Source organism: Equus przewalskii, chromosome 3 (assembly GCF_037783145.1).
Source record: "Equus przewalskii isolate Varuska chromosome 3, EquPr2, whole genome shotgun sequence".
NCBI lineage: Eukaryota > Metazoa > Chordata > Mammalia > Perissodactyla > Equidae > Equus > Equus przewalskii.
Window position 1 is genome coordinate 5,802,311 of NC_091833.1, and position 22,671 is coordinate 5,824,981.

At 41.8% G+C, this 22,671-nt stretch overlaps 1 protein-coding gene across 6 annotated transcripts in view; it reads left to right on the forward strand.

Moving 5' to 3' along the window:
- The first annotated feature begins 14,109 nt into the window (after positions 1-14,109).
- The window catches only part of RBL2 (RB transcriptional corepressor like 2), a 77,468-nt gene continuing 68,906 nt past the window's right edge, over positions 14,110-22,671 (forward strand). For 3 of the 6 annotated variants that reach the window (XR_011538431.1, XM_070613654.1, XM_070613653.1), the window contains exons 1-3: positions 14,111-14,501; positions 16,708-16,838; positions 19,637-19,837. Coding sequence is in view for 5 of the 6 variants with exons in the window: in XM_070613654.1 (XP_070469755.1) it covers positions 14,262-14,501; positions 16,708-16,838; positions 19,637-19,837 (572 nt within the window). In the remaining variant the exon portion in view is untranslated. Of the gene's footprint in view, positions 14,502-15,206; positions 15,339-16,707; positions 16,839-19,636; positions 19,838-22,671 lie in introns of those variants that run through there. The other 3 variants (XM_070613656.1, XM_070613655.1, XM_070613657.1) reach the window with 2 other exon arrangements.

Here is a 22,671-nt window from a genome sequence, read left to right on the forward strand (position 1 = left end):
CTCCCAAGGGAATCTCATCCAGTCTTTGATTTTAAATCCATCTATATGATGAACCTGAAATTTACGTCTCATCTCTGACCTCCAGTTACACTCTAGACTAGTGTATCTAATTTGCTACATGACACCTCCACGTAGATGTCCAGAAGATATCTCAAATTTAACATGTCCCAGACTAGACTCTTGATTACTCCCCTCCATACTTCCAGTTGCTCAGACCTAACCCCTTTGTTATCCTTGAGCCCCCTCTCTCATCCCTCCACATCCAAGCCATCAACAAACCCTGTTAGTTCTGTGTTCCCCTTTTTCTGGCTAAGGTGGTGGATTGAACATATGCATATAATTTTGCATTCTCACAAATTCCACTAAATAGCATTGAAGAGAATTTTTTTAATGACAAACCCATAACACAGGGAGAATAAGAAAAAAATAACAATTGTAGAATTTCAGAAACTGAAGAGAAAATAGACCAGTGAAAATTGACATAAGATTCCAAAAAAGCTAAATCGCAAATTGGCAGTCAGAAAAGCTGAACACTAACACATATTACATTTCTTTCTTTTTTTTTTTTAAGATTGGCACCTGAGCTAACAACTGTTGCCAATCTTCCCTTTTTTTTTTCCTGCTTTTTTCTCCCCAAAGCCCCCCAGTACACAGTTGTATATTTAGTTGTGGGTCCTTCTAGTTGTGGCATGTGGGACACCGCCTCAGAGTGGCCTGGTGAGCAGTGCCATGTCTGTGCCCAGGATCTGAACCAGCAAAACCCTGGGCCGCCGAAGTGCAGCATGCGAACTTAACCGCTCAGCCACTGGCTGCCACTTTCTCTTATTAGCAGAGGTCTAGAGGTCTATTATTTGGAGAAGTGTTTCTGGACTAGGGGACTCCTGGCACAGGCAAGGATGTGGGTACCATTTGAAAACAAAAGGATTAAGTAACTGATACTAAAAGCTTAACGCAGATATCACAAGCCATTTTCCCCTACTTGGCTCCCAGAATTCTGGCCTTCAGATTCATTTTTTCCAACAGGAGATTAAGAGACATTTCCCTGGGGACTCTGACTAATTTTCTCCTGAGAAAATACTTAAAAAGCTAGTTTCATGATGATTTCCCAGCAAATAAGCACACTTTGATCACCCTACAGCAGTGGTTCTCATTGGGGGGCAATTTTCCTTCCAAGGAGACATTTGACAATGTCTGGAGACATTTTCGGTGTCACAACTTGTGGTGGGGAGCTGTTCCAGTGGCATCTGCCGGGTAGATACCAGTGATGGTGCTAAACGTCTTACAATGCACAGGACAGATCCTACCTCCCACTCCACACAAGGAATTATTAGGTACAAAATATCAGTAGTTGACAAGGTTGAAAAATCTTGCCCTTCAGTCATCAAACCCCATGCACATACTCAGAGCTTCCTCTTAGGTTTTTTTTTAAAAAAAAAAAAACAGCTTTATTGAGATATAATTTTTATACCACAAATGTACCCAATATACATGTACAATTCAATGGATTCTAGTATATTTAAGAGTTGTATAATAATCACCAAAATCCAATTTTAGAAACTTTATATCACCCTAAAAAGAAACCTCATGGCCATTTACATCTATCAGCTTTTATTCCCCGATTTTTAATTATGAGCGGATTGCCAGGATCTACCATACATCTGAGGACAACTTTTAACATAGAAGATAGAAACCTAAACAGACAAACACAGAGCAAGGAACAGAAACTTCGCAGAGAGAAGAAATCTTTCCAAAAGTCTTCAAAGAGATGAGAACTACATCCATGGGAAGAAAAAAGAAGAGGAAAAAATATATATTAGCGTATGTATCATATACATAAAAATAGAATATATACATATATAATTCAAGGAACAAAAAGTCAGAAAGTAAAACCATTATAGCAGAAATGAAAACTCAATAGAAATGTTAAATAGGCATATTACGTGGAGAAAATGTTTCAGAAAATAGGCAGAGATGCAAGATTAAAAAAATGGTAAGAGCAATTTAGAAGGTCCAATATTCAAATAATAACTGTTCTAGGCAAAGACAATAGAGAAAACCAAGGAAAGAATATCCAGGAACTAAATAATTCAAGAGAATTTACCAGAATTGCAGGACATGAGTTACTTCTGAATGTCCAGCACAGTCAATGAAAATAAACCCACACCGAAACACAGCATCCTGTAGTTTCAGAATGCTGAGGAGAACGCTTCCAGATAGAGGAACACATACAGGAGGGACCCTTAGGGCTGCGGTTCAGACTGGAGCAGTGTGTGTCATCACAAACACCACTGCTGCCATTGGACCCCCTTTTTAATCCTGGGACAGGACGTGCTGGTAAGGTACCTCAGACTCTTCTCTGCACTCGGCTTGTCTGCACCGTGGGCTGAGGAGTTCCTGCTCTCTGTGGTGCCCTACTGCCTGGGTCAGCTGAGGACACTCATTTCACCCCACAGAGGGTTGGCTTTGCCCTATTCCCGGGAGCTGGAAGAGCCTTTGGCAAGCTTACAACTGAACGTACAGAGCAGCCCACTTCCTCTGACCGTATTCCTGCTGGACATCCGGCCCCTGACTTGCACGCACCCCACCAGATCCTCCAGCTGTGGGGAGCCCTCTATTTCCCAAGACTCTCTCACGACTTTGCCCACTGACTTCCCAGCAGGGGCCCTTATAAACTCCCCGAGAAGGTAAAGCCCGACCTTGACCCTGAGACCCTGTCCAGCTTCCCTGTTCCTGGGAGCCTTCATCCAAGAAGGAAAGGCAACACTGCCCTTTCTGGACACAGCTATGTTTGTGCTTGCTGTGCATTTTTCCAAAACACAGCATTATATTGTTTAGAGAGATACATATACAAGCATTAAACTATAACGAAAAGCAAGGGAATTATGAACACAGCAATTACATTGCTGATTACGTCTTGGAGAACAGGAGATGCTGTTGTGGACGGCCCGCTGAGCCCTTCTCAGGTGCTGATAGTTCTTAACTTGGATGGTGGTTACATGAGTATTGGTTTTATTAATTATTATGCTTTCAATTTTGTTTTTATACACTTTGTTTTATCTATTATTTTTTCTGTATATATAAATTATTTCACAATAATGTGTGTGTGTGTGTGTGTGTGTGTACTGGCACATGAATCTGCATATGTGCACTACCTGAATCTGGACGCTTCACCACCACTACCATCTCCATTCCGGTCCCAGTCGCCATTATCTCTCATCTGATCTATTGCAAAACTTCCTAACTGATCTGCCTACTTCAGCCGTCACTCCCTCTTCAGTCTATTTCATACACAGCAACCAACGTGATCTTTAAAATCATAAGCCAGATCACGTCAGTCCTCTGTTCAAAACCCTCCTCTGGCATCCCACTGCATCAGAGCAAGCCAAAGTCCTCACCCTGGCCTATGAGAAGCGACAAGGCCAGCCCCCACACCCGCTCTGTGAGATCAGTTCCTACCACTTTTACCCTTGTCGTTCAGCTCCAGACACACGACCTTCCTCCAGCCCTTTGTATTCAGTAGTTCCTCTACTGAGATGCTTCCCCTCAAAATCTCTGCTTAGCTTGCTCACCCACTTCATTCTGCTCTCAATTTTCTGACCATCCTATCTAAAATAGCACTTCTGAAACTGTTAAGAGAATAGAACCCAAAGCCAGACCATCTAGATTGAAGTCCCCGCTCTACTTTACTTGCCTGTGTGTGACGTTAGACAAAATACTATCTACCTCATGGGGTTGTTGTGAGGATTAAACAAGAGTTTTCTCCAGAGAAACGGAATTCCTAAGATATATCTATATCTGTATCTGTCATATATTGATTGATTGATTGTCTATCTGGACAGTGAAATTCATGGGACTGGCAACTTAATGGATGAAAGACACAAGGATGGCTCCCAGGTTTCTCGGTTGAGCAACTGGATGAGTGGTGGTGGTTCCAGTAATGAGATTTAATGAGGCTGGAGGTGAAGAGGATTTGGGGAGGACGATCAGGAGTGTATCCTGGACATGTTTATTTTGTAGTGTCCACGAGCCATGCAAGGAGAGGCACTGAGCAGGCACTTTGACTGGAAGTCGGAAGAAAGGTCTAAGTCGGAGATGAATTTGGAAGTCATGCAGCAATAATGACCAAAGCCAAGGGAACGGGTGAGCTTGCCTAGGAGAGAAGGTAGAGTGAAAGAGAAGAGGTCCGGGGACACAGGCCTGAGAGAGGCAACAAGGAGGCAGCGGAGGAGAAATCAGACAGGCAGGAGGGCAATCAAGAGCCTGGGTTCCACGGAGGCCGTAAGGGACGCGAAGAAGAGTTACAGTGGGAGACAGTGGTTATTGGTGCTGGAAGCTGCTGAGGACAAATATGAGGAAGATAGAAATGTAGCCACTGGATTTCAAGACAAGAAAGTTCCTGGATGGAAAGGTGCAAGGAGAATTTGGATTAGAGTTGGTGGGCAGCAAGGAAATGAGAGTGAAGTTAGGCAACTAATTTCTTTCACAGCCAGTCTACCCTCGAGGCAGGGAATAGTAGGCTCTCAGAGGGAATCTGAAATATATATGGGTTTTGCTTCTATTATGGGAGCATGTTGAGTGAGGGATCATCAACTGCAGAAGATTCCTGAGATGGTGGGAGAGTGGGAGGTCCAGGGCGCAGGCAGTGGATTCTTCCTGGAGAGAAGAGTCACTTCCTCCAGGTAAAGAAGCAGAAGGAAGGAAGCAGGAGGAACCAGGGATTCAGAGATCTGAATCATTTCTATCAACAGCATACATACTGTGGTTTTGCCCTCTTAACACAAAAGCAAACAAACAACCCAACTCTTCTGACCTCGTTTCCCCCTCCAGCTCCTGCATTATTTTTCTGCTCTCTTTTGCAGCAAAGGAGATCTCTGCATTTCACTTCTCTCCTCCCAAACCCTGTCAAACCTGCCTCAATCAGGTTTTCTCTCACCATTCGTAACTGCTCTCGCATGCATGTCCTCATTACTAGGAAACCCAACATCATTCCTAAGTCATCGTATATCATCCACATCGTTAGACTCGGGTGCTCACTCCCTCCGCCTTGGTACTCTTTCCTCACTTAGTTTCCAGGACACTACACCGTCTTGTTTTCCTCCTTCTTCATTCTCACTCCTCCGTCTCCCCTTGTCCTCCTCTCCTCTCAGAACTCCGAACGTGGGAGCCAGTCCTTCATCCTCTCCTCTCCACTCACTCCCTTGGTCATCACACCCCAATCTCATCACTTTAAAAACACTATGTGCTGCCACATCGCAAATTTGTGTGTATAGTATCTTTATTTCTACGGGCCAGAGGGGCAGAGGGGGGTGGGGTTTGCAGTGGATGTGCTTAAGGAGGTGGGTGGAAGCTCAGATCCTGCAGGACTGTACAAGGCCATTTTCTCGGTTTGGGCTTTTATTCTGAATCAGATGGGGAGCATCGAAGCATTCTGAGCAGAGGAGAGATGGGGTATGACTTACTTTTTAAAAAGTCACCTTAGCTGCTGTATTAGTCAGGGTTCTCCAGAGAAACAGAACCATGGAAATATATTTGTATAGAGAGAGAGAGAGATTTCAAAGAATTGGTTCACATGATTATGGAGGCTGGCAGTTCCCAAATCTGCAGGGTAGGGCAGCAAGCTGGGGCCCCAGAGACGAGCCAACGTTGCCACTCAAGTCTGAAGGCTGTCTCCGGCAGAATTCCCTTTTGCGCAGGAGAGGTCAGTCTTTTGTTCTACTCAGGCCTTCAACTGATTAGATGAGGCTCACTCACATTATGGAGGGCAAACTGCTTTACTCAAAGTCCACTCATTTAAATGTAAATCTCATCCATATACACCCTCACAGAAACATCCAGAATAATGTTTGACCAACTATCTAGGCACTGTGGCTCTGCCAAATTAACAGATAAAATTAACCATCACAGCTTCTATGTTGAGAAGAAATTACAGTAGGAGGAAGGAAGGAAGCAGAGAGACCAGACAGGAGGAAATTGCGATAATGCTGGTAAGAGATGACGGAAGCTTGGATCAGAGGATTGGCAATGGCGGGGTGAGAGCTGGTTAGGTTTTGAATAGTTGAAGACTGAGCTGACAGAAATTGCCGATGGATTGATGCAGGAGGTGAGAGAAAGAGGAGTCAGGGATAACTCCTAAGTTGTATGGCCTGATCGACTGGAAGAACGGTGTTACTATTTTCTGACAGTAAAGAACGGAGACAGTGGGCTTAGGGCATGAGCCTTGACGACACGAGGATAGAGGCGCGAGGTCTGGTCGGCACCGTGGGCACCAGAGAGGACACGGCCCCTGCTCCTGGGCTTGAAGCCTGTGGGATATAAGGAAACGCTAGGAGTTCCAGAGGGCACGGTGAAAGACTGGGTGACAGTGAAGGATGGGGAGATTTTATCCTGGCTGCAGTTACTCAGAGAGAGAAATGACTAGAAGGGTTTACATTTTTGAGTGATGACTGAGGAAATCGGTCCCATCAGCGTGGTCGATTTTGTCTCAGGAGCAGTGGGCCTTACGGAATTCAGCTGAGACCTGGAAGTCAAGCTAGGTGTTCAGTCAATAAATATTTGTGGAACACCTTTTAGTTTTAGTGCTAAACACTGTTCTAGGTTTGGGGAAAGAGGCGTGTCACTGCCCTCCTTGACCTGAAACCTTAAGTGACTGCCAGTCATCTTTAGAATCAAGTCCAACATCTTCACGAGGCCTTTGACTTCATCTCTACCCCACCTCATGGCTTTTTCCTCTTGCTTTTTACACTTAAACCACGTTCACATTCCTTCAACTCCCAGAACCACCCGTGCTTTTTCCTGATTCAAGGTCTTTGCATAAGCTTTTTCCTCTACCCTCTTCCGTTCCTCTAGCTATGACTTTTAGATTTCTCCTCAGGGAAATGAAGGGGAAGAAAGGAAAGCCTTGGTCCACCTCCACCCACCCACTCAACCCTATCCCTGCCCCTGCACACACACACACACACACACACACACACACACAACACACATACACACACATGGTTAAGTCTCCTGTGATGCGCTCCCTGAAATTCTTTTATATTTATTCACACTTGATAATTACTTGTTCTTGGTCTGCTTTCCCCACAAGATCACAAGCTCTGTGAGGGCAAAGACCACGCTTGTCTCGTTCACTACTCTACCCTCAGTGCTTGGCAAAGTACTTGACACACAGTAGGTACTCGCTAAACATTTGTTGAATATTTGAATGGATGGGTTACAGCCTCTCTGGCTAAATGAACGAATGAATAATCAGACCCCAAGGACCAAACCTCTGAACGACCAAAATTGATTTCTTTTTTAATTCTTTTTTTAAATTGAAATATAATTGACATATAACTGTATGAGTTTTAGGTATATAATAATACTATATATAAAATAATGATTTGACACATGTATATATTGTCAAACGGTTACCACAATAAGTTTAGCTAACATCCACAACCACACATAGTTATAAATTTTTTTGGAATGTAAACTCTTAAGATCTTCTCTTTTAGTGACTTTCAAATATGCAATACAGTATTATTAACTATAGTCACCATGCTGTACATTACATCCCCAGGGCTTATTTATTTCATATCTAGAAGTTTGTTCCTTCTGACCCCCTTCACCCATTTTACCCACCTCCTATCCCCCTGCCTCTGGCAACCACCAATGTGTTCTCTATATCCATGAGTTTGGGTTTTTGTTTTTAGATTCCACATATAAATGAGATCATACAGTATTTGTCTTTCTCTGTGTGACTTATTTCACTTAGCATAATGCCCTCAAGGTCCATCCATGTTGTCACAAATGGCAGGATTTCCCTCTTTTTCATGGTTGAATAATATTCCATTGTATATGTGTGTGTATATATACACCACATTTTCTTTATCCATTCATCCATTGATGGACCCTTAGGTTGTGTCTGTGTCTTGGCTGTTGTAAATAACGCTGCAATGAACATAGGTGTGCCGATATCTTTTCGAGTTAGCGATTTTGTTTCTTTTGGATAAATACCCAGAAGTGGAATTGCTGGAACATATGGTAGTTCTAATTTTAATTTTTGAATTTAATTTCATACTGTCTTCCATAGTCGCTTCACCACTTTACATTCCCACCAATAGTGCACAAGGGTTTCCTTTTTTCCACATCCTGCTTACTTCTTGTCTTTTTGACGACAGCCATTCTGACAGGTGTGAGGTGATATCTCATTGTGGTTTTGATTTGCATTTCCCTGATGATTAGTGATGTTGAGCACCTTTTCATGTATCTGTTGGCTCTTTGTATGTCTTCTTTGGAAAAATGTCTATTCAGATCCTCTATCCATTTTTTAATGAAATTGTTTGCTTTTCTGTTGGATTGTATGAGTTCTTTATATATTTTGGGTATTAACCTCTTAGATACATGATTTGCAAATATTTTCTTTTCCTTTTGTGGATGGTTTCCTTTGCTGTGGAGAAGCTTTGAAGTTTGATGTAGTCCCACTTGTTTATTTTTGCTTTTGTTGACTTCGTTCTTTATCTCAAATCCAAAATATCATCGCCAAGACTGATGTCAAGGAGCTTATCATTTATGTTTTCTTCTAGAAGTTTTGTGGTTTTAGGTCTTATGTTCAAGTCTTTCAGCCATTTTGAGTTGGATTTTTGTGTATGGTGTAAGATGGTTCAGTTTCGTTCTTTTGCATGTGACTGTCCGGTTTTCTCAACACCATTTATTGAAGAGACTGTCTTTTTCCCATGGTATATTCTTGGCTCCTTTGTTGTAAATTTATTGACCATATATGTGCAGGTTTATTTCTGGATTCTCTATTCTGTTCCATTGCTCCATGTGTCTGTTTTTATGCCAATACCATAGTGTTTTTATTACTACAGCTTTGTAATTAGTTTGAAGTCAGGAAGTGTCATGCCTCCAGCTTTGTTCTTCTTTCTCAAAATTGCTTTGGCTATTCAGGGTCTTTTGTGGTCAAGGTTGATTCCTTAACCTCAATCACTAATGTCCATGCCCTCCATTCATAGCAAGGCCCTCGCTCATGGTCCATTGGTCCTTGCCTTGACACACATTCTCAGCCACCTCAGTTACTTAGTTGCAAGTACTCCTTCCTCAATAAAAGAAAGGAGAAAAAGGGTTCCCAAAAGGTCATATGGTGACCCTGGTGAAGAGAAACATCTTATAGCCAGAATGCAAGAAGGAAGAAAAAAATAGACAAAGTGTTTAAAAACTCAGCAGTACAAAGCAGTTGAGGGTATGTAGCCCAATATCCCCTCCAACAGGCCTTGTAGGCATCATAAGACAACAGTTGTTTATAATAACAGAAAGGGCTAAGAGGGCAGGTTGTATTTATTCCAGATTGCCAAGCTTCCCTGGGTACTCAATCTAGCTAACTGTTGTTTATACTGTGGATTAAATTTTTGGCATGAAGATCCTCATCCACAACAAGCAAAACTGGTTTGAGGGGTAGACCTGCTGGGCTCGTAGTATCGATCCATAAGGGACACAGATGCCTGGCTGGAATGAATCACAAATAAAATGCCAGTTCTCTCAGGTCTCAACAAGAGACTCTCCCCATGCCAGGTGAAATGTGAATTGGCCTCAGCCCTGCCTGAGTAGATAGCACCCTCAAGTGGAAATTCAAAACAAACCAACAGTTTTTGCTGGCAGCAGCGCATCTTTTTTTTTTTTTTTAATACTTATGAGAGACACGTAAACCAACTGCAAACACAGTTGAAGCCATAGTCTCAATAAAAGCCATCTGATCATGTGATCTGAAAGGAATTTAACACTTATGCCTTCATGAACACAGAAAATAGACTGAAATTTCAAAGTAGGTGGGAATGCAAAATGATATAGCCACTTTAGAAAAAAATTCGGCAGTTTTTTATAAAGTTTAGCTACCAAACAACGCAGTAATACCACTGTATCTTACTCTGCCTGGACACCTCCTCGCTGTGTGCCCACGTGGCCCTTCTGCAGTGCATCCGTGTGGCTTCTGATAAGGCCACCAATCCTATGGATTAGGGCCCCACACTTATGATTTCATTTAACTTTAATTACCTACTAAAAGCCCCATCTCAGAATACAATCACACTGGGGGTTAGGACTCTAACATATGAATTTTGCGGCGACACAAACACTCAGTCCATAGCATATTCCTAGTATACTCACCCAAGAGTACTGAAAACCTGTGTCACACAAAAACAGACATAAATGTTACGGTAGATTTTCTCATGACCATCAAAAACTAGAAACAACAAGACGTCTTCAACTGGTGAATGGATGAATAAACGTTGGCACATTCATACAACAGAATACTACTTATCAATAAAAATGAATGAACTGACACACGCAGCAACTGGGATGAATCTGAAAAGCATTTTGCTAACTTGAAAGACGCCAGACTCAAAGGCTATACATTTTATGATTACATTTATACGACATTTTGGAAAATAGGCAAAACTCTGGGAACAGAAACTGATCAGTAGCTGCCAGGGGCTATGTGAAGATGGGTTTACTACAAAGGGGCGCAAGGAAACTTTCAGGGTGACGGAGATGCTCTGTATCCTGATTGTGGTGGACATGGCTGTAAGTATTTCTCAAAATTCATAGGGCCAAACGTGTAAAAGAGGGAATTTCACCGCATGCAAACCTCAATGAATCTCACAGAAAAGGATAAATAGGACACTTAAAAAATTAACTTGTGCGTACTTTTTTGTCAAAAGGAAATCTGAAAGAGATCCAAAAAGGACTTTCAAGCAGAAAACATATTAGGATAAAATTTTGTTGGGATAGTAGGATGGGAATATGAGGTGAAGGAGAAAAAGGAACGACAGAAAATTTCTAATTGTTAAAAAGAAGTTTTGTTCATGTATTTTTAAAATAGATGATAGTGAGTATCAAATTGTTATGGTATTTAGAGTCCATTGGATACATTTAAAGTTTAGTATTGGTTTTATTTTAAAAGGTTTATGATTACATGCTAGATATTACATCCTTTGCACCTAATCAAACTTTTAATGAAAAATTCTAGATGTCAACTCTAAAATATTCTAGAAGGCAATTCTTTTAGAAAGACATGACCAAAAAGTTTGAAGATCACTGTGTTTTGTTGTATAAAAAAATTTTGCAGGGGCCAGCCCCCATGGCCGAGTGGTTAAATTCCTCCGCTCTGCTTTGGTGGCCCAGGGTTTCTCCGGTTCAAGTCCTGGGCACGGACATAACACCACTCATCAAGCCATGCTGAGGCGGCATCCCACATGCCACAACTAGACGGACCCACAGCTAAGAATACACAGCTAGGTACCATGGGGCTTTGGGAGAAAAAGGAAAAATAAAATCTTTAAATAAAATAAAATAAAATAAAATTTTTGCAAAGTTTCACAGTTAAGTCATGTATTTTAAGGTGATAAACATAATGTAAATACAAAATTTATTTTTAGGTGACTGCCATTTTTGGTCTTTGACATTCTATTGAGTTATCAGATCACAACGTGAGTAAGGATTTTACATGCACAAAATCTAAGGCTCTAATAAAAACAAGATATATCTCAATGATCATAATCAGTCATTCATTCAGTAAATATTATGGTGAGTCAATACATGCCTGGCACCACATCAGTCTGAGGTCACAGAATGGAACTACGCAAACATAGTTGCTACTCTCATAGCACTCAAAGTGTAGCATGAGAACAAGAGACATGAAACATAATCAAACATGTAAACAATTCATTATGATTATCATCATTGTCATGAGAATATTCAGTAGGGATATCTGAGAAACTGACATCTAAGGTGGTACTTGAATGGAAAGGAGTGACTGAAGAGATAGGGGAACTCCGAGGGAGAGATTTTCAACTCGGATGCAGGGCAGGGAGAGGGAACCTGTAGGCAGTGCAGGGTGTGACTTCCTGCGAAGAGCAGCAGGAAACCATTTAGGCAAGGGCACAAGCTGATCAGATTTGTGTTTTAAGATAGCCACTCCAACATCTGAAGAAGGAGGTAAGATAAGAGAAATAACTGTTTGGTAAGCATAGTCTAAGAATCTATTCTACCAACTTGCTCAAAAGTTACGTCCAAGTCAGTTAATCTCCATCATCAAAAGTGGCTCTGACTTAAAACCTATCTCTTTTTTTGAAGGAATGTTGTCAATTATTAAGTAATTTTAGCTTTTTAAGGTTAAAATATTTAATCTATTGGAGAGACTGCTACAGGCATAAAAAATTACCAAGAAAAAATTCAATTATTAAGTGATTTTTTTTCTTTCATGATAATTGATAGATACGTCTCACACTTAACAGGTGTTTGATTATTTATTGCTGCATAACAAGCCATCCTAAAACTTCATGACCTGAAAAAATAATAACTCTTTCCTTTGCCCCCAATCTGCAGCTGGACAGGGGTCAGTGGGAAGGGCCATCTCTGCTCCACACAATGTTAGCTGGGACAGCTTGACCGAAGGCTGGGAGACCTGCCTCCAAACTGGCTCATTCAATGTGGCTGGGGCTGAGGGCCAGGGCCTTGGGTCCCGTGCACTTGGTGAGAACTGCAGAACTCTTGTCCAAACCTCCGCACTAAGAGATGACCAAACGCTAGCATGGCTTCCAGCAGAGTAAGGCTGTGCCCTAGGATGACTCTAGCTCCCCATTAAAATGACTGCTTGAGACTGCTCAAAACTGCCAGGATTTACAGTTTGTTCCAGCCAAAACCTGATGATAGGGCCCAGACCGCCCTTTCTTCTGGCATTTACTGAAAAGGGCTTACAATTGTGATTCTCTCCTCTGTCCCTTTGAGATGTATTTGTAAGTCCTACAAATCAGGAGACGAATCAGAAGTGTCTTTCTCAACGACCTGAAAGCCATCCCTTTGAAAAATGCAGTCATTAGGAAGGACAGGGCCTCTGTTTCCCCGTCTCTGTGGGAGAACACAATCTTAACTTCAACGAATTGCCAGCTAGCAGACACAGCTGGCCTAGTCACATTTAGACTTGCCAAATCTTTGTAATTTTTTGCTTGAGCTCCCTATCACTATTCCTTCATGCTCCCTTTATTTCATTTATTTACTTAAGGTATACTTTTTGGTGAGGAAGACTGACCCTGAGCTAACATCGGTTGCCAATCTTCCTCTTTTTTTTCCTCCCTAAAGCTTAGTTGTAAGTCCTTCTAGCTCTTCCATGTGGGACCTGCCACAGCAGGACTTGACGAGCAGTGTGTAGGTCTGCACTCAGGATCCAAACCAGTGAACCCTGGGCCACCAAAGCAGGGCCCCGAATGTAACTAGCATGCCACTGCCATCGGGATGGCCCCATTCACCCTTCCTTCAAATCGCCCAGTTGCCTCTGCACAAATCAGAATGGAGCTGAGGTCTTTCCCTTACTGTCAGTAGCGGCTGAATAAAATCTGTTTCCACCCCTTTAACTAATGTCCAGCTTTGTTTATCTTTGACAATAGGCTTCTCCAAGTGACCTGGGCTTCCTCACAGTACGGCAGCTGGTTCAAAGAGTCAATGAAGAGAAAGAAAAGTGATTCCATAGCAAAACAGCAATGCCTCATGCCTCCTCGAGCATGAAAATGTTTTACACTATATCCATTTACAAATCAAAGAAGACGGAAAATAAGGTGATTCAAGTCTACTATAGATGTGAAAGGAAAAAGAAAAATAAAGGAATAAAGCTAAGCCAGTTGAGGGACTGAGGATAGTAGAAATATGTCACTTACAGTGAACGTAAATTTGCCCTATGGGAAAAAAAAAGAATTACTGCTTTGAAAAAAATCCAATAATTATTTGAAAAGCAAACATAAAATTAAATCATAGGAAAGAACTAGAAATTAGGAGCGACGACGAAATTTCTACTTACGCATACAGGCCCTTGCTATTATTCTTATTGTTTTAGATAAGGACACCCAGGTGACGAGTATTATTTCTGGGGACACCTTGGACCTAAACCTTCATATGTCAATGTTTCTTGGATGCCTGGTCTTCAATACATCCCTGCTGAATCGTATTACGATGGGGAGGTAGTAATTAACACGTACAGACGCTGCTTTTATTTCAGCCCGGGGGGACTGGGCGAGCTGATTTTTTAAATATGATTTTTGACCCCCGCGGGCCTCCGGCCTGAACTACATTTCCCGGCAGGCCGTGCTCAGAACTACGGGTGCCTACGTGAGGTCCAGCGCCGTTGGCAGCGGCGCAGTCGCCGTGCGGGCGGCGACAGGCGGGCGCTTCGCGGTTTGAATGGCTGCGGGCCCGGGCCCTCACATCACCTGAGGACCGGCCGCCCAGGGTGCGCTATGCCGTCGGGAGGCGACCAGTCGCCGCCGCCCCCGCCTCCTCCTCCGGCGGCGGCAGCCTCGGATGAGGAGGAGGACGACGACGGCGAGGCGGAGGACGCAGGGCAGCCGGCCCGGTCGCCAGCCCCTCAGACCCAGCAGCGGTTCGACGAGCTGTGCAGCCGCCTCAACATGGACGAGGCGGCACGGGCCGAGGCCTGGGACAGCTACCGGAGCATGAGCGAGAGCTACACGCTGGAGGTACGCCCGGCGGCCGGCGAGCGCCTCTCGGGGCCGGGTCGCGGCGGGGACGGCCGCGCCCGCGGGGCTGCCCCGGCAGGCCGGGCTCCGGTCGCCGCCTGGAGGGGGCGGGGACCCTCCGCGCACCCTCGTCCCGGGAGGCTGGGTTTGCCAAGCCGTCTAGCTGCCGCAGGGAACCCGTCTCGCGGCTCTTCCCTGTCGGCTGCCGCGGGGGAGCCCCTTGCCCTGAAGGAGCGCCGCAAGGCTGGGGTCGTGCCGGGCTCACGATGACAGAATGCAGCACCTTTGGGCAGAGCGCACGGGTGCGGCCGTCCGGGCCGTCGGAGGGGGCGGGGCCCTGCGGGCTCGGGGGGCTCCGGCGGCCCCGGGAGCTGCCCTGCGGCCGGGCGCCTTTGTCCGGGCGCGGCGCCGTGGGCCCCCGCGTGCGGATTCGGGCTGTGCTTGGGTCTGTGTCAACAAAGACGGACCGCCCCGGGCCAGGGCCCGGACTTCTGCCTCCTGCGTAGACACTCGCCCCGTCCGTCTTTTAGGGCCTTCTGGTGAGCCCAGCCCTTGCACAGGACGCTAGTAGTCGCCGTGACTTAGGCGTGTTCCGTCCCTCTCTTCCGACGGGCTTGCCGACGAGAAAAATGGCCATTCCAGCCAGTGAGGCTCGGCTCTGTAGGCGCCTCCCCTCTGCGGGCCAATGGGAAGTGACGCGGAAGTCGGGATGTTTATCCGCCGTGCGCCGGCCTGTGGGTGGCATTTAAACTGGAGGCCCGAGGATTTTCTTAAGTTGTTGTACAGTTTGTGGGAAGAGGAGGGCAAATGGGCTCAGAGTGAGGAGGCCGAAGCAAGGTATTAGTTGACTATAATTGGGTGTTTTTGCGTAGGGATCAATCACTAAGGTTATTGTAAATTTATTCTTGCCTTAATAGAAGTTTAATTGAATTTCTTCTCCCCATTGTTATATCTACCAAAAAAAAAAAAAAAAAAGAAAAAACAAGAAAAGCGACTGATACAGTGGCTTTGGAATCTGACAGACCTGGGTGACTTTGGACAATTTACTTAACCACTCCAAAACTGAATTTTGTGATATGTCAATTTGAAATATTTGTACCTACCCCACAGAGCTGTTCTAAAGGCTAAATAAGGTAACGTGTAGTTTCTGGCACATGAAGCCCTCATGTAGACGGTGCTTTAGAGCTGACAAAGCTCTTCATATACTTAGGCGTTCGGGCTGAATGTTCCTCTGTATTTCTCGGTGGTCCCTGTGGTCAGGCAAAGAGAAGGACTGTTTCTTGGTGATGGGCGTAATTGCCTCCAAATAAGCTCTTTTTTTACCCTCAGGATGATCCTGTAAATTAGATAAAACAAGTATTATCACCATATAGTTGTGATGTTTCAACTCATAGAGGTTAAGTCATATGAAGTCAGTGTATAAGCAACTGACAAATGATAGACTATTAGTAAATTATTTCTGAAAACACGTCTGATGACTCAATTTTTTTAAGACTTCGATCTCACATTCTTAGCTCAGTTTACCCAATAAATGAATGAATATTTCGTCACTTATCAAGTATTTTTTAATCACCTCTTCTTTGCCAGACAGTGTTGTAGGTGCGGGGGATGGAGCAGTGAACAAAACGTAAAAATTCCTGCCCTTGTGGAGCTTGTAGTCAGGTATGCTGTGAGATAATGTGGGATGTCAGGCTCATGGAAGTGTACAATGGAAAATAAAGCTCAAGTGGTATTTAATACAGAATACCGGTTATAGAACTTTATCTTTGATTTCTTGTATTTTCTGTGCTTTATACTTATAACTCATTTAATTCTCACAGTCCTCAGATGAGAAACTTGAGCCTCTGCGACTGTTAAGTAATTTGCCCAAGGTATTCTGCTCTCATGTTGGGACTCCCAAGGCACATGTCCGAGAGAGAGCCAGGTGGAATCTGTATTGCCTTTTATGATCTGGGAAGTTACATAGTATCACTTTCACCTATGCTATTGGTTAAGACAGTTCAAAGTAAGGGAACCCAGACTCCTACCACTGAGTGGAAGAATGTCCATGTCACATTATAAAAAGAACACATGGGATCCGGCCATCACTGAAATTACAATTTCTCACAAACATATAAATAACACTTTCAGTTTAAACACAAGAATTTTTTTATATTGAAATATATGTAGCTCATTAGCTAAAAGTCAATTTTGTTTTATTTTACAGGGAAATGATCTTCACTGGTTAGCGTGTGCCTTATATGTGGCCTGCAGAAAATCTGTGCCAACTGTAAGCAAAGGGACAGTTGAAGGAAACTATGTATCTTTAACTAGAATCCTCCGATGTTCAGAGCAGAGGTAACTATGTTAGAGTTTGAAAAGTAGTGTGACTAATTGAAAATCATCATGGTGGTATTAATTCTCTTTGCTCATCATTTTCTGAGCATTTGTACCTATGGAGTACTGAATTTAGAAGCTAGGTCATGGTTTTTCTTTACCACATCTAAGTTAGTGTCCATTATATTTTACTTCTTTGGTGAGAAATATTTAAATTTTAAGGTATTAAATTACTATTTACTATTAAAGGTTTTGATTCATCATTGTGATTACAAAGGGAGAAGTCTAAATAAGGATATTGAGAAACTTTAGGAAAGCTTTTTCTTTGCTTTTTTTTTTTTTGAGGAAGATTAGCCCTGAGCTAACTGCTGCCAATCCTCCTCTTTTTGCTGAGGAAGACTGGCCCTGAGCTAACATCCGTGCCCTTCTTCCTCTACTTTATATGTGGGACGCCTACCACAGCATGGCTTGCCAAGCGGTGCCATGTCCACACCCAGGATCCGAACCAGCACACCTCGGGCCGCCAAAGCGGAACGTGCGCACTTAACCGCTGCACCACTGGGCCGGCCCCTATATGGTATTAAACTTTGAGCTACAGGTACAGGACTTGTAACTTAGTATAAACAGTACATGTAAATACTTCTCAGTTTCCTGTTTTGGAGAAAAGCGACACTATTATAATCAATTATAGAAAAAGTCAAATAATGTTTTAAAGAAGAGGCAGAAATTGCTTTTTCTGTCTGTTGTGTAATTGAATTGATTACATTTATTATTTGTGCCTTTGGGTGAATTTTCTCTTAGGGCTTATTAAAGATTGGTGGGAAAAGGATGTTTGGCAATTTAGGGAGAAATACCACTGTCAAAATTTATGGACCTAAGGGTTTAAAAAATCACTTACTGGGGGCTGGCCCCGTGGCCGAGCGGTTAAGTTCGCGTGCTCCGCTGCAGGCGGCCCAGTGTTTCGTTGGTTCGAATCCTGGGCGCGGACATGGCACTGCTCGTCGAACCACGCTGAGGCAGCGTCCCACATGCCACAACTAGAAGAACCCACAACAAAGAATATACAACTATGTACCGGGGGGCTTTGGGGAGAAAAAGGAAAATATAAAATCTTTAAAAAAAAAAAATCACTTACTGTTAAAATAATTAACAAGAAATGTAATATTTTAGCCGTAGTCTGTTTATTAACCTTGAACTCCATCCTGAGTTATATTTAGGCTTCAGAACAAGGGGCAGTGCATAAAGAGTTGAACACCTGGGCTGTAAACCTGCAGAAGTGAACTTAAATAAGATGCAAAAGCATAATCGTTACCAAGAAAAGAAGTGAAGGCAGAGTAATCCACTTAAGTGATGGACAAGGAACTTTAGAAGCAAAGGTCAAATTATGGAATCATGATTATAAGCTATAGTAAACTAAAGTTATCTAACATTTTAATGCAAGTAATACAATCCCAGGCTTCAGTTTTATTTCCATTTCAAAAACTCAGTTTTTATCTTTAAATTTTTACCTATGGGTTCAGATTATTTACTTTTCTGCCATAATAGACTGATGGATTAAAAACAAAGAGCAGATTGGGAGAAGATATTTACAATGCATATAACTGACTAAAGATCAGTATCCAGAATTATATCAAGTACTACTATCAAATGTTTAAATAATTGACAAACAGCAACTAAAAAATGGGTAAATAAAACAATTTCACAAAGGCCAAAACTCCACATAGCTAATAGATATAGGCAAAGATGTTCAGTCTCACTAGTTACCAAGGAAGTTCAAAGTAAAAACAAGATAGCATTTCATTCTCATCAGTAGGGGAAATTTGAAGTCTGGTAAATACCAAGTTTGGTCTTTATGTGGGGAAACAGGACCTCTGTATTGCTGGTGTACGCTGGTGAGAGTATAACTTGGCACAATCACTTTAGTGGGAAATTTGGCAGTATCTAGTGAAATTGAAAATGCACATTCTCTGACTCAGTAATTCTACTTCTTGGGGTAGTTTCTAAAGAAACTGTTACATACCTGTACAAGAATGTGTTCATTACAGCATTTTTTGTTATAATGAAAAATTAGAAAGCTCAACTGGAGAATGAATTTAAAAAATCATGAAAGTTCATATGAAGGAATATTTTTAGCAGTTAAAATGAATGAATTAGATCTACATATATCAACATTAATCTCAGAAACATTATTGAATGAAAAAGCAAGTTGCAGAATGCTACTTACAGAATGATACCATTTATATAAAATTTTAAAACCACACATACAAAAGATACTACTTACTGTTTATGGATACATATATATTCGTATAGTAAACATAGTAAGTACAGTAAGTATAAAAACAGGAGTGGGAAGGGTTCAGACTAACTTTAGAATGCTGGTTATCCTCTGGGAAGAGGAGTGGGGAATGGGATTGGGAAGGAGTACAAATGGGAACTCTGGCTGTTTATGTGGAACCTGAAGCAAATATGGCAAAATTGATTCGGTATGTTAATATTCGTTAGATCTGGCATTTGGGTACATGAATGTTGGTTATGTTACTCGGTTAATTGTTAATTATTTATTTTGTATTTTTATATATTTCATAATTTTTTAAAAACCCACAGGTAATCTCGGAAGAAAAGTAGATTAAGAAGATAAAAGAAATAAACCAATCTGTAAGAGATTAAGCTAGTCAGAGGCACAAGTTGTGATTTTATATCACTGTCTAAATGTAATATAATTTAATGAGTTAATTTTTGTTTACTTTTAATTACCTATATTTATACATTTACCTTTGTGTTAATTATGAAAATATGTCATTTTTTATTTTTAATATCAGCTTAATTGAATTTTTTAACAAGATGAAGAAGTGGGAAGACATGGCAAATCTACCCCAACATTTCAGAGAACGTACTGAGAGATTAGAAAGAAACTTCACTGTTTCTGCTGTAATTTTTAAGAAATACGAACCCATCTTCCAGGACATTTTTAAATATCCTCAAGAGGAGCAGCCTCGTCAACAAAGAGGAAGAAAACAGCGGTATGTTTTTATATTTGTTAGTCAGGAATACACATGTCTGTTTGTGCTACAGTGTTGATCCCTCAGTGTATTTTGCTAGTCTTAAAAAACAAATGTGATTTCATAATCTGTTTCTCCAGTAGCTTTCTTTTAATAATAACTTCTTGCTTTTCATGAAGAATTTGACTTCTTTCAGATTGCACAGTGTATGGGGTCTTTGTTTACATAAACTTTCCCTTTTCGTGTAAGCAACCAAAAATACAAAAGTCAGACCTTAGATATGTTACCCCATTAGCCACCTTAGGTATAGAATTTGACTACTTAATTTTCTATTATTGACCATATTCATTATTTCTGTTATTTTCTATATATAATACCTATCGATTATTTCTACTATTTAACTTTTATGTCAAACTGAGTAATAATCTCCCTGAAATGGCTTCTCTATTTTGATGTTTACAGCAATCAAGAGTAGAGAAACTGAATTGGGGAGAGAATAGGGGAACTGAAACTATTAGGAATTTGTGCTTTCTGATCATGTCTGTAAAGTCTATACATTTACTCTGGCTCAGTGTTTTCCATCTTTCCCGATAGATAGGGGCAGTTATGGGATACAGATTCTCTACCTTTATCATGAAAGTTTTTTTCATAAAGTAGAAGTGGGAATTTGTTCTTAAAATAGAACTTGAGGGGCCGGCCCCATGGCCGAGTAGTTAAGTTCGCATGCTCTGCTTCAGTGGCCCAGGGTTTCGCTGGTTCGGATCCCGGGCACGGACCATGGCACTGCTCACCAGGCCATGCTGAGGTGGCGTCGCACATACCACAATTAGAAGGACCTACAACTAAAATATATACAACTGTGTACTGGGGGGGCTTTGGGCAGAAAAAAGGAAAAATAAAATCTTTAAAAAAAAATAGAACTAGGAAAACATTGACAAGAAAAGTAGGGGAAAAGGAGTTATTATAAACGAATGAATAATGTTTGCTTCTCTTTCAATATAGAAATTTTCCCAAATTGTGAAGGATGTTTACAGTGAGTGAGCACCTTTTAAAAATAAAACAAACTACATTTTTTTATAGTTGACCCCACTGATAGGGAAGCAGCTGGTCTAGTTTGCTTGCAGTTTTGGGGAATTGGCTATTTACGATTAAGAATTTAAAGTTTGGATAGAAGCCTTGTTCCAAGTCTGAGTGAGGCTGATGTGATCATTTATAGAAAGATATGGGATATCTTCTTTTTTTTGGAGTGTTGTAGAAAATGATTTCTGATTGTACTTGCTTTGATATTTATTAGGGTTTATATACTACCTAATTCTAATTAAGAAAATTATAAGATAACTTTATTTAAAAATTTTACATTTATGTCACTTTGTATGCTTTTTAATAGTACTTTTGACTGATAATAATAATAATGATGTATGCCATTTACTGAGCATTTATTATGGGGCAGGAAATCTTCTAATACTTAAACATGTATTTACTTCAATTAATCCCTATGACAACTTGATGAAGTTAATACTGTTGTTACAGCTGGGGGAAAATAAGCCCGTGAGAGGGTAAGTAGTTTGGCCAAGGTCACACAGTTAGTAAGTGTGGAGCCGTTATTGAAACTCAGGGAGTCTGCCTGCAGAACCCACGTGCTTCACCACGACTCTGTACTGCATCTCACCACACCAGCCTTGAAAGTTTGTCACTGAGTATTTATTGAGAGCTTACTGTGTGAAGTACTTTATTAGGTATCATGTAGGTCACAAGTATTTAAAAAAGCCAAAAACCCACAGACGCTGTCTTTTGAGAGTGTACAGGATAGTCAGGGAGAGGAGGCATGTATAAATGCAAAAGATAATAGAAGTGTAGGACTTTTGTAGGCAAAAATAAACCCCTCTGTGTGAGCCAGTCAGGTAAGGTTCCATGGAATAAGTAGAATAGGTCTTCAACAGTGTGTTGGATTTTCCTAGGTGAATTTGGAGATATAGAGCCTTCTATGCAGAGGATAAAGAATGAAGACACTGAAGCAGCAAAGCAAGAAGACATTTGGCTGAGTAGGTTAGGTTTGTTCTAGAGTTATAGAGCCAGTTTTTATTTTAATTTAATTTTATTTTATTTTATTTTGAGGAAGATTAGCCCTGAGCTAACATCTGCTGCCAGTCGTCTTCTTTTTGCTGAGGAAGACTGGCCCTGAGCTAACATCCGTGCCTATCTTCCTCTACTTTATATGTGGGATGCCTGCCACAGCACGGCTTGACAAGCAGTGCGTTGGTCCACGCCCAGTATCCGAACATTTGAACCCTGGGCTACCGAAGTGGAACGTGCAACTTAACTACTGTGCCCCCAGGCCGGCCCCTAGAGCCAGTTTTTAGAATGACTTCAGTGTTAAGCTAAAAAGTTTGAGTTTTATCTTGTTAGACATCAAAGCTAGATAGTTTATCACATGCCTGTGGTAGGAGGCTACTTTTAAAGCAGGGCGCTGACATTTAATCCTTGCCATGGACTGGTGAATTAAGTACAATATTATACCCAAGTAGAATAATCTTTTAGCAGATGAAGAGACTAAGGCACATGGAGAGCAAGTGTACGTAACTAATGACAGTGCGGGAACTAAACCTGTCTCCTTTTTAGAATAAGGCTGTCAGGATGTGGAAATAACAGATGTCTTATCTAAACATTGGCAGAGGTTTTGATAGAAAAGCCAAGCTTAAAACAGGTCGGAAACTCTCTTTAGCAGACGACCTGGCAAAATACAGCAGGAAATTCTTAATGATAGAAGTGTGAGGAATTATAGGAAGCCCAGAATTTACATTAAAAAGTCCTTTTGTGACTGGCTATATTCTAGAATGTCTTTAGGGAGGAAGGGT